The sequence below is a fragment of the Ranitomeya variabilis genome, chromosome 1 (genome assembly GCF_051348905.1).
Source record: "Ranitomeya variabilis isolate aRanVar5 chromosome 1, aRanVar5.hap1, whole genome shotgun sequence".
Taxonomy (NCBI): domain Eukaryota; kingdom Metazoa; phylum Chordata; class Amphibia; order Anura; family Dendrobatidae; genus Ranitomeya; species Ranitomeya variabilis.
This window is the reverse complement of record NC_135232.1, coordinates 1,097,751,364-1,097,764,768: the sequence shown is the minus strand read 5'-3', so window position 1 is coordinate 1,097,764,768 and position 13,405 is coordinate 1,097,751,364. Positions and strand designations below refer to the sequence as shown.

Sequence of the window (13,405 nt, the reverse complement as noted above, 5' to 3'; positions counted from 1 at the left end):
CCTGTCACTGGGTTATCTATGTAGATTTTATTACTATCAGTTTGATTTGAAATATTGCAAGGTTTATATAAAAATAAGAAATATTTACATACATAATATATTTAGGATTATTTATTTTCCAAGAAACATTTGTTTTAATAAAATATATTCTGTGCTCATATATCTGGATGTGTATATCTGATGAAGGTCCATGAGACCGAAACGTCACAGTTTGTTTACACACAATCCATGGAGTGAATAAAACGCAATTAACAGATTGCCGGACTCTACTCTTTTATATATATATATATATATATATATATATATATATATATATATATATATATATATATATATATATATATATATATATAGCATTGTTAATTACAATGCTAATATATGATTAATATGGGTGTGACCATTGGTATTAATACTTGCAGAGGAATTTATTACTTATGTATAGACACTGTCATTGCTGTGGTACTGACAATTAAAATGTAAGACCAAAGTCATTATCACAATTGTGCCAATGTCTATACATAATAAAGTCCTCTGCGAGTATTAATACCAACAAGCTCCCCCATATTACTCATATACTAATACTGCGTGTATGTGTGTGTGTATATATATATATGATTAAAGGTAAGTTTTATGGAAGATAAATAATACTATTTATATATTAAAAAAATGTATACATGTGTAATGTTTATGCACATGTATATATTCTCTTTTTATATAAAACTTCTTACTTTCAGTATGAGATAGAACATAAAAAGAAAGAATTAAAATTGACGGAAAAAAGTATGGACTTTATTTGGTCCAAGTGGCAACGTTTCGATTCACAGAACCTTTTTTGCAAGCCTTGAAAAAGTTATGTGATCCACAACGTTGCCCCTTGGGCTGAATAAAGTCCTCACTTTTTTCCATCTATTTGTGGAGTGCTGCCTTGCTTTTTTATATATTTTACATTCTGCAAAAATGGAATATTTGTTTGGGAGGACTCTCATCCATTGTATGCAATTGTGGCGCTGTTCTATTATTATTTGCATAGATATTAGATAGATAGATAGATCGATAATAGATAAATAATAGATAGATAAATAGATAGATAGATAGATAGATAGATAGATAGATAGATACATACATACATACATACATACATACATACATAATAGATATATAGATAGATAATAGATATGAGATTGATAGATAGATATGAGATAGATAAATAGATACATAGATAGATATGAGATAGATAGATAGATACATAGATAGATAGATAGATAATTATTATATTATTGATTGATAGATAGATAATAGATAGATAGATAGATAGATAGATAGATAGATAATAGATAGATAGATGATAGATAGATAGATAGATAGATAGATAGATAGATAGATAGATAGATAGATAGATAGATAATAGATGATAGCTAGATAATTATTACTATTATTACTATTATTATTATTATTATTATTATTATTATTGGATAGAATTTTGCTGTCACATTCAGGACTGCTCTGCACAATATCACACGCTATAAACCTCCATTCATGTCTATAGTATATTTTATTTAATAATCTTGTTTCCAAAAAAGAGCATTTCATATTTACAGTCATGTAAAAATTGCATTATTTTGTTCAGAATTAAGACAATAATCGCAGATGTGAGACGCTGATCTTGATGAGGGAGAAGCAGTGGTCTTTGGTTAGAAGGACATATTGTGACAATGACCCTATCATGTGCAGCAATAAGTTAACTCGTTGAGCGCCGACCCCTCGGCAGAGTGCTGATAAGTGACACTTGGATGTGACAGCCAGGTCTATGGAAGAAGATATGCGATTCATGAGAAAGTGCACAGAGAAAGGACGATCATCCTTCTTTAAATATATTTGCATAGGACGTATTTAAATTAGATTGTTTGTTGGAAGATGGGGTTCAACTTGTAAAAAAATATACAAAAATAAGTGTACATGCTGTTATATTGATAGCAATAAGATATATATAAAAATCCCTGCCATCCCCTATGAGGGGTTGACTCCTAATGTCCAGCAGTGTCTTTTTGATGGAGGTAAGTCAATGCAAAACTAAGTGAGTACTAGTAGTCTTTATACATCTCCATCTGCCAGGCTGTAATACTTGCCTGGATTTGGGAAGCACAGATAGGGAATATTGCTCCCAGGATAGAGAACAGGGAAGGACATGGGTAGGACACATCTACTCAAGAAGGAAGTGTCTTTGTAGATGACTGGTAAGTCCCCATTGGGTTCTCCTGCTCCAGGAGCCTCCAGTTCTGCTGACATTTGCCTTTTCAGCTTATTCCTTCTGTTCTGGAACCAGATTTTGACCTGGGTCTCAGTCAATTGCAGAGAATTGGCCAAACATGCCCTCTCAGCACTGCTCAGGTAACGCTTCATGTCAAAGGTGGTCTCCAGCTGGAAGATCTGGCTCTTGGAGAAGATGGTGCGAGTCTTTTTCTTGGCCAAAAGCTTGTTCTTTTTGTTGAGCTCATCAGGAGATGGAGAAGGTCCATCTTCCAGGCTGTCGGGGCTTTCTGTCCTGCAAGGTAAGTCTCTAAACTTTGCAGACTGCTCTGTGCAGTAGTTAAGGCAATGGGTGCTAGTGGTGGTCAGAAGACGACTTCTGCTGCCTGTAGGGGAGCAAAGGGACATTGGTCATAGGGTGCAGGGTGGAGAAGTCTCTGACCCTCCCAGAAGCTCCTACTCTATAGAAATAATGGATGTCAGCAATGAAGACATATATTTCATATAATATATTTCAAATAATATATTCAGATCATTTCTACTGTTATTAAATACAAAATGTCATTGTATCACAAACATCTAAAAATACAGAATTTCATCCATGCCGATGGTGCAAATTGCAAAAAATTAATGCCAGAATGACCTGTGTCCCAATATAGCACAACCGGTTAAAATATACATCATAAAAGTTAACATATATATTTTTAATGAACATGAATAGTTCATGTTGTGTTAATTTCTTGCTTTTCCTCTCAATTTATATTGATTTTATCCCCTTTTTTGCATTTAGGTTTAACCTCACAACTTTCTTATTTGCGTATATTTTATACCACTGTTTATTAACATTTCTTATCTTCGCATTTAGTTAATGGTTTTATATTAGTGTTTGATTATAGATCTGGTGCAATGTAGGGATGTAAATAAAATGTCAGAAGCAGCACGAGTAAAGGGAGAAAGTGGATGAATTGTCACATAACTAGAATAGATGTGTTCCTATATGAGTCTGATTCTAGAAATGTTGGGACTTTGGAAGCAGCAGTGGATGGACGCCAGCAGGGAGATCTACAGTCTGCAGGTTTAGGGAAAGCATTGCCGCTATGGCCATGCTGGGTCTTGCAGTGCTACAACAGCTGCGCAGCCTCAGGTCCTGTAATCCTGGATTAGTAATGTATAGTGGAGAGTTTCCCATGTGCTCCTGTAGTGTCCCCGGACCGTGTGCTGCTCCCACAGCTGCTGAGATTCCCAGACACTGACACTGTGTCAGCCCGGCGCTAACCTGGAGGCATCTGCTGCATCACAGACACATGGGTGTGCCTATACAGGCGGCTATGTATATATATATGTATATATATATATATACATATATATATATATATATCTGCCGTGTGCCAGAGTGTGTGTATATGTACATATTTATATAGCTGCTGTGTGCTAGAGCATATATATATATATATATATATATATATATATATATACATATAACAGAGAGATAAATTCGTCTGTGTGTATGTCTTTCTATATATATATATAACTGCTGTGTGCGACAGTATATATATATACATACACACATATAATAGAGATATAGATTTGTGTGTGTTTGTATATATATGATTGTTTATATGTACAGTATACATATATATATATATATAATCATGTGTGTATAGAGACATAGATATGTTTATCCATATGTCAATCTATATATGTATATAAATGCTGTGTGTCTGAGCATATATATATATATATATATATATATATATATATACATACATATACCAAAGATATAGATTTGTGTGTGTTTGTATACATATATATATGTTTGTTTATCTGTACAGTAGATATATATATATATATATATATATATATATATATATAAAATCATGTGTGTGTATAAAGACATAAATATGTTTGTGTGACATATATATGTATATTATATATATATATATCTATATCTCACTGGTATTGGTATATATAATATATACATATATGCACATATATATATATATATATATAATTCACACATGCACATATACATATATAAGCATATACACGCATATATATATATATATATATATACATACATCATATACATAGACTATAAACTATATGTATATGTATATATATATATATATATATATATATATATATATATATATATATATATCAGTTTCTCATGTAAGAATGCAGCCACCCAGTAGCAGTGGAGCTGTACAGTGTCTGGATCTGTTGTGTGACTGGCCATATGTCAGTATATACCTGGATATCAGTGGTGGAGATTATTCTATAGATCATATAAGTCACATCTGTAATGTAGGATATGACAGCAGATACAAACATCATACATAATGAGAAGCTCATATAGTAATAGCAGACAGTCTTATGGCAGATCTGTTGGCCCAAGAGCTAACAATTGACTGTAAAATACAGGGGCAGCTCTGTACCTTGTGCTTGGTATAGGGGCCGGCTGTCCTCCTCCTCCTCCTCCTCTCCTCGGGGCTGGAGGAGGTCGGGGCTGGAGCTCCTCGGGATGAAGGCTCGGGGCGGCTTGGTGCTGCTGTCTGCTCTCCTGGAGTTGAGCTTGAGGATACTGTCTATGGTGAAGCTGAAGGACACTGGTCTGCAGGCATCCTGGCTCTTACTCATGGTAGTGGAGTGGAGGAAGAGCTGGGGATTACCTGTCACACATGCAGCAGCTCCCTCTGCCCCAGCACTGGCAGCATTGCTGCTCACACACAGGACATGGGGACAGAGCAGCAGTGAATGAAGGCAGCTCCCAGGCTGTGAGCTCCTATTGCAGGAGGACACAGGGGGAGAGGTGGAGCATGCACTGCACTCACTGCCTGCCCAGCACTGGCCTCCACTCAGCACTCTGCCACCAGGTTTATTTGGGGTGAATCTACTGAGGAGGCCAGAAAGTCCTATGTGACCAAAGCAGAAGCCATCATCATCACCATCATCATCAGCAGCAGCTTCACACCAGCCCTGAGCTGCACCAATACCAGTGACACTGTAACACAGAACTGTCTACATCATAGATGGATGGATGGATGGATATGATATAGATAGGATGGGATATTAAGTGCTAATTCTCATAGTTTAATTTTTGCTTTATGAACTGTCCTTTAAGGCTCATGCAGTTGAGGGTATAAGTCAGACATGTTGTATGACCTTTGATCAGACAGTACGTGGACTGACCCATGTTATTCAGTAGGGCTGTTCAGATGAATTTTTTTCGTCTTGGTCCAACTCTCCATCGGAAAAAAATCACCGCATATACTACCTCCTTCCAAGTCTTGGATGAGACTCACCCATTCAAGTCTATGGGGGCGGAAAAAAAGAAGTATAAAAAATGGATCCCAAGTGGAACGTCAGAGCGGCATCCAATTTTTACAGATACATTTCCATTCTAAACCTAGGAAGCTGTATGTGATCATGTACAGGTAGTGTAGATGTATAAAAACAGATCGCACACGGACATTATACGGATGTCACATAGATGTAAAAAGCGGACGTCTGAATGCGCACAGGTGAAGTTCAGATAAAAAGTAGTTGAAAATCGTTTGAGTTTTCTAGATGAAATTCAGATGATTTTTCACATGCTCGTCTGCAGGAATCTAAATCAGTGAAAGTTTAAACAGATAGACCAATAATTTAAATACATAGACAGTTCACCGATATATGAAAAATTGAGATAGATGCACACAGGTATCACACACTGGTTTCCTCTTTTGGTCTAGTTATAATCTTGCATCTGAGTAAACCCTTCACAGTCCTCCGCCATCCATGAAGAAGAGCATATATCTCAGAGATCCCCCCAAGTAACCCAGTGGCTGCCTTTATAATTGTGTGTGTCCTTAATGCATAAGGTATTTTGGATGGATAGATGAATGAATGGATGGGTGGATGGTTGAATGGAGGGATGGATGGGAGGATGGATGGATAGATGGAAGAGTGCAAGAATGGAGGGGTGGATGTGTGAATGGAGGGATGGATGGATGGGAGAATGGAGGGATGGATGGGTGGATGGGAGAATGGAGGAATGGATGGATGGGTGGATTGATTAGTGTATGGATGGATGGATGAATGGGTGGATCGGTGAATAGATGGATGGATGGGTGGATGGGTGATTGGTTGGATGGATTGATGAATGGATGGATTAATTAGTGGATGGATGGATGGATGAATGGGTGGATGGGTGAATAGATGGATGGATGGGTGGATGGGTGATTGGTTGGATGGATTGATGAATGGGTGGATTGATTAGTGTATGGATGGATGGATGAATGGGTGGATCGGTGAATAGATGGATGGATGGGTGGATGGGTGATTGGTTGGATGGATTGATGAATGGGTGGATTGATTAGTGGATGGATGGATGGATGAATGGGTGGATCAGTGAATAGATGGATGGATGGATGTGTGGATGGGTGATTGGATGGATGCATGGATGGATGAATGGGTGGATGGGTCAATAGGTGGTTGCAGGGAGGGATGGATTGATGGATTGGTGGATGGATGGATTAATGTATGGAGTCATGAAATGCAAATGACCATCAAGAACAATATTGATTCTGTACAATGATCACACCTGGAGACCTTCTGTGGTTGTGAGATAAATAGTTCTAGGAAGATGGCTGGTGTGGTGCTGCATATAGAACTTTTTACTGAGAAGGATTTTAAGACATTTTTGAGATTTTAGAATATTATTCGTGCACATCGATGGCTTATATCTATGGGATTCCCATACACCTCTTAATGCCACACGACAGACCAATAGGTACACTGTATACTGCTATCTGCTGCTCCTTTTCCATAGAAGCAATGATTCCCCTGACATATGCCTGGAACAGCCGCGGGTGGAATTGCGATCCACCTGCGGCTATTAACCCTTTAAATGCCGATGTCAAACACTGACAGCGGCATTTAACATCTGCTTCTGGCAATCGTGCAGGAAATCCGCCCATCAGTGACCCCCTTCACGTGGTCTCCTGCAGACTAGTGATGAGCGAATATACTCGTTACTCGAGATTTCCCGAGCACGCTCAGGGGTCCTCCAAGTATTTTTTAGTGCTCGGAGATTTAGTTTTCATCGCCTCAGCTGGATGATTTACATCTGCTAATACTCAAAAAACACTTGGCACTCAGAAGAATATTTTGCAAGTTGATTATTCCATTTATTTGTGCATCCAGTTTAAAAAATGAACGTTTTCGGTCCATACATCAGACCTTCATCAGAAATGCCTTTTTTAACAAACTGGTAGATTTAAAGTGGAAGGGTATATCAAGGCCTGAACTGGCCAAAGCTGGGTGACCCGGGATAAGGCAGAGAGGCTGACAGCCAGGTTGCCTCACTATGCCTGAAGAAGTGCTGCTGGGTGAAGGCGCCAATCCGCTGCTATGGGTAGCACTTGAAGCGCCGGCTACGTGGCGTGAAGACTGGAGATCCCGGGCACCGCTCGGGCAGCGGTGCCCGGGATCTCCAGTCTTCACGCCACGTAGCCGGCGCTTCAAGTGCTACCCATAGCAGCGGATTGGCGCCTTCACCCAGCAGCACTTCTTCAGGCATAGTGAGGCAACCTGGCTGTCAGCCTCTCTGCCTTATCCCGGGTCACCCAGCTTTGGCCAGTTCAGGCCTTGATATACCCTTCCACTTTAAATCTACCAGTTTGTTAAAAAAGGCATTTCTGATGAAGGTCTGATGTATGGACCGAAAACGTTCATTTTCTAAACTGGATGCACAAATAAATGGAATAATCAACTTGCAAAATATTCTTCTGAGTGCCAAGTGTTTTTTGAGTATTGGATTGAGGGGCTGGAAACCCGACTTGAGCACCACACAGGAACCTTGAGTGCCGTGTGCATTTTTCATGATTTACATCTGCTAGCCTGCTTGATTACATGTGGGAAACGAGTATATTTGCTCATCACTACTGCAGACCTCTATTGTTGTCACTGCCGGATTACTATGAGCGCCACCCGGTGGTCGGCGCTCACAGCAAGTGAGTAATTCTGCTACTTACAGGTGATCTGATCATCGCCTGTATGTAGCAGAGGCAATCGTGTTGTGGCAGCTTATAGGCTCCCATGCCAAGAGTAAAAATATATTTTTAAAAATATATAAAAAAAAATATGTAAAAGTTTAAATCACCCTCCTTTCACCCCATGCAAAATAAAACAATAAAAAAAATTAAACATACACATATTTGGTATCGCTGAGTTCAGAATTGCCCGATCTATCAATATAAAAAAAGGATTAATCTGATCACTAAATGGCGTAGCAAGAAAAAAGTCAAAACCCCAAATTAATGTTTTTTGGGCGCTGATCACTACGTCAGCTCAAAATAAGCCCTCACCTGACCTGAGAACATGAAAAAAGGAAACTCTACAGGTATCGGAAAATGGCTCAATTTTTTTTTCACCACTTATATAAAAAAGAACCTTTACTTGTTTGATGTCTATGAATTCGTAATGACCTGGAGAACCGTAATGACAGGTCAGTTTTAGCATTTAGCGAACACAGTAAAAAAAGCAAAACAAAAAACAACTGTGGGATTGCACTTTTTTGCAATTTCACCACACTTGGAATTTTTTTCCCGTTTTCCAGTACACAATATGTTAAAACTAATGGTGTTCAAAAGTACAACTCATTCTGCAAAAAAAAAAACCCTCACATGGCCATATTGACAGAAAAACAAAAAAGTTATGGCTCTGGGAAGAAGGGGAGCAAAAAGCGAAAATGCAAAAATGAAAATACCTCCGGGGTTAAGGGGTTAATATTGGTGACCTATCCTTAGGATAATGTCTGACCTTTAGGGGTGCGAAATCAAATCACTAGGGGGCACATGTGCAGTACCAGCAGACGGAGCAGATCCGTAACTGAGCACTTTCGGCAGCCAACGACATAAAGAACAGCTGATTGGTGTGGGTGCTGGGTGTCACACCCCTACTGATCAGACATTGATCACATATCCCTAGAATAGGTCATCAGTGTTACCATAAAGGACAACCTCTTTAAGGCATCTGAGCATTATCTGGGAAATCTTGCATTCTACCCACCATGATGAAGCCAAAGTCTACTAATAGGATCCTGGCCAATGAGACAAGCCTACCCTCTCCATACTCCCTATAGAGTCTCAGGATTTATTGGCATCAATCCCTCCATGAGAATGAGCCTACCCTCTCCGTACTCCCGGTAGAGTCTCATGCTTTGTTGGCATCAATCCCTCCATGAGAATGAGCCTACCCTCTGCGTACTCCCTGTAGAGTCTCAGGCTTTGTTGGTGTCAATCCCACCATGAGAATGAGCCTACCCTCTCCGTACTACCTGTAGAGTCTCAGGCTTTGTTGGCATCAATTCCTCCATGAGAATGAGCCTACCCTCTCCATACTCCCTTTAGAGTCTCAGGCTTCGTTGGCATCAATCACTCCATGAGAATGAGCCTACCCTCTCCATACTCCCTTTAGAGTCTCAGGCTTTGTTGGCATCAATCCCACCATGAGAATGAGCCTACCCTCTCCATACTCCCTTTAGAGTCTCAGGCTTTGTTGGCATCAATCCCACCATGAGAATGAGCCTACCCTTTCCCTACTCCCTGTAGAGTCACAGGCTTTGATGGCATCAATCCCTCCATGAGAATGAGCCTACCCTCGCTGTACTTCCTGTAGAGTCTCAGGTTTTGTTGGTGTCAATCCCACCATGAGAATGAGCCTACCCTCTCTGTACTCCCTGTAGAGTCTCTCAGGCTTTGTTTGCATCAATCCCTCCATGAGAATGAGCCTACCCTCTCCGTACTCCCTGTAGAGTCTCAGGCTTTGTTTGCATCAATTCCTCCATGAGAATGAGCCTACCCTCTCCGTACTCCTTGTAGAGTCTCAGGCTTTGTTGGCGTCAATCCCTCCATGAGCCCATAATGGTTTTTCTGGAAACTAGAAAGTAAACAAATCCTACCATGAGAACGCTCCACATTGTAAAATATAGACGTGACATTCACCTGACAATGTTGATATCACTGAAAATCAATCATTTATAAGTAAAACACAATAGACGTATTGTGAATATTGTAACATGATATTTGCCCTTACGGAGAATTTGGCACTATTAAAAAGTACAAGAAACCTAATGACAGTAAGCAGGTATGTAAAAGAAAAGCTGTAACGCAATACATCAGGCGATGATGCCGCATACGTGGAGATCAGATTTTAGTTACTCATCTCAAAGGCAGATGGAAACGTGACAGATAATAATTCTACATTCAAAAATATTAGAGCCTGATAGGGCATATGTAGATCATGGGGGAGCGGAAGTCCCAGGTATGAGCCCATTGGCCTTGTTACACCAAACCCATCCAGATATCACATGTGAATGGACTCCATGTAATATTATTTGTCCCCTAAACCCCTGAGGGTGCAAAGAACATTTTTCAATTCCCACATCAATGGGGTTGTGCGATCAAGGTGTTGGGAGGCTTAAATTCTGGCTGAAGTGCTGCTAAACTACACACATGCAACTAATGAATCACCATAGACTATTTCTCCAAGTCTTCACTGGGCACCATATTGGCCCAGAAAAAGGTTAATTCTCGAAATATTCTTATAAAATGGTTTGTGTCAGCTGAAAAGCCCATCTATCATAATGCAAAAAATGACTATTGTTAAAGTTATGTCTACGTAGGTCTGATACACAGTGGATTTTCTGCGGTGAATTATGGTACCAAAGTTTCACAAGATTTTACAAAAAAAAAAAAAATCCCCATCAAAAATCAATTTATACAGAAAATTCCCATCTTCGATTTCACTGGGTAAAATTGGCAGGAAATCAACAGGATTTTATTCTGCAGAATTTGGATTAATGGAATCGAGGTGGGAATAAAACAAAAACTGTACACGATCCACGGGCATGGGGAAAGTAAGTTTCTGTAGGAAACGTTGCAGGAATGGAGGAGAGGTTTCCACTCATGTCTGTAAAATGGACTCACCGACAACAGCTGAAAAACAAAAGAGAGGTGTGTATGCAATCCCATTCTGAGGTTGTTAGGTGTGACGAGTTTGTAGTGAGTAAGCACGAACAAAAATGTGAATATGCCTTCACAGTGGGATATGCAAATTGCCTCATCAGAAAGAAAGAGGATGGCCTATAAGTCTCCTTACACAGGAATGCCACTATCGGCAAGGAGAAACGTTACCCCTTAAACACCAGTCAGAAGCCAAATTAGATCTCTAAACACGTGTCTGCAAGTTGAGATTCTAGTTCGGCTCATATCCTAAGTCAAGATTCATTTAGCATTGCTACCTACAATAGTTGGCACTAGAGTTCAATTCCTCTTCGTCTATTGGAGCGGCCCCCAGACGCAGGACGATGGGGTACTCGAATCCGGGTCTCTCGGTTCTGAGGATGTCATGGTGGCCCAACCCGGTCCGTGGTCCTGCTAAGGGGCGCCCAATAAAGGTGTAGGTGGTGGTGTAGGTCACAGTAAATAACGAGGACACAGGGTTGCAGTCTCTTTACCTGTTTACTGAAGGCTTCGGCATCCGCAATCCAGAGCACTGCTAACAGGGCTGGCTGAGACCGGCCGGTCCGAAGGCACATCCAGAGTTCCCTTTGCAGGTGGAAATCAGTGCCTACCTACTAGCGCCTGGGTGTTGTAGTACTTCCCTGCTGAGCACCACGGGATAGTCCTCACAACTGTCGTGTATGTTTCTGTTCTTTCTCTCCGTCCCCCAGATGATATGGATAGGATGCACCCGTATGACGGGGTAGGCCTGGAGTTATTTTATAGGGACCCTAGAGACGCCCCTCTCCCACAATTGCCTCCGTTGTCTTCATTAGGTGATTAAGGTGAGACAGCCAAGCTAAAATTAACTGCCCTGCCGTTGGTTTGAAGTAATACGTAGAGCCCAATACTTCCTCGGCGTTCCGGCCACCGGCTACGCGCCTCAGTAGGATGTTGCCGATCTCGGGGCATGACTGCTACTGGTTCTATCGCCTTTGTGCTGTGATCTCGTTTCTCACTTCTCCACAATATACTTCGCTTCGTGTCCTTTCTTAAGATACCGCCGCAATGAAGTGCAGGCGCGGCTCCGTAACGATCTGTCCTTTTTGCTAGGCCTCTGCCAGGATCCCACCCCTGACAGGGACCCCCCTGGATCTTCCCAAGCAACGCTCTCCTCTCACGAGATGTTACCTGGGCAAAACCCAGTCAGCTTCTCTCTAACTTCCTATCCAGCGTCCAGTTTTACCAGAATGTGAGGAGTGGCCTAATACATAGAACCTTTGCTCCCCCTGGTGGACTGGAGTGTGAAGTGTAGTGTGTGACTGTGATACCTGAACAGGTGAACTCCTTTAGTGCAATCAGACGTAACATCGCTCCCCTTAGTGGCGGAGCGACAGTACTGCAACGACCAGGACTCTGGGGCGCTGCACTATAAATAGGCAATTTTCATATTTAATTTCCCAGAGGAGCACTGCATAGCCTATTAGTCTCTTTACACTGGCATATCAGGCATGTCATTCTGCACAAAGAAAAACATTACCCCTTCATTCTAGTGGGTTTAGACTAAGGGGTAAGTCCCAGCTGAATGGCTATAAAGTGAACCTATCATGTCGAAAATGGTCTCTGATCTGCCGGTAGGATGTTATAGAGCTGGATGAGCTGATCAGATTGATAGACATTTTTCTGAGAAAAATTTCAGTAAGACTTAGATTCCATTCATTGAAATCCCTTTGTATCATACGAGACCTGTGGGCGGTCCTATTCAGTGATTGACAGTCTTCCCTGTATGACTGTGTATGCAGAGATAGGTGTCAATCACTGTATAGGACCGCCCACTGGACTAATACATACAGACACCAGGGATTTCAACGAATATATACAAGTTACAGTTTATGGAATCTTTTCCCATATACCTGTATATCATTCTCCTCAGCTTCTCCTTCTCTACATACCATGCTGTCCACAAATGGGACGACATGTACAATGTGACAGGATCCCTTTAAGCTCCTGGGACTCACAAGTGAGGTTTCTGAGCTCCAATACGCTCAAGGACTTGAGTATGACTCCTATCTTTGCATCATTGTATTTTTTGAAGAAAATCACTAACTAAAGACCTATAAAATAACCCGTATGCCTTGGACAGGTGTCAGCCGATCTGACCCTCAGAAGTC

General features: G+C 40.8%; 1 protein-coding gene across 1 annotated transcript; it reads right to left on the bottom strand.

Annotated features, from left to right (window-relative positions):
• Window positions 1-1,514: 1,514 nt before the first annotated feature.
• On the bottom strand, window positions 1,515-4,986 carry LOC143790211 (homeobox protein HMX2-like). Its single transcript, XM_077279101.1, has 2 exons — window positions 4,686-4,986; window positions 1,515-2,633 (listed from the first exon to the last, which is right to left on the bottom strand). The coding sequence occupies exons 1-2, from the start codon at window positions 4,885-4,887 to the stop codon at window positions 2,092-2,094; spliced, it is 744 nt and encodes a 247-aa protein (XP_077135216.1). The 5' UTR covers window positions 4,888-4,986; the 3' UTR covers window positions 1,515-2,091.
• Window positions 4,987-13,405: the final 8,419 nt, after the last annotated feature.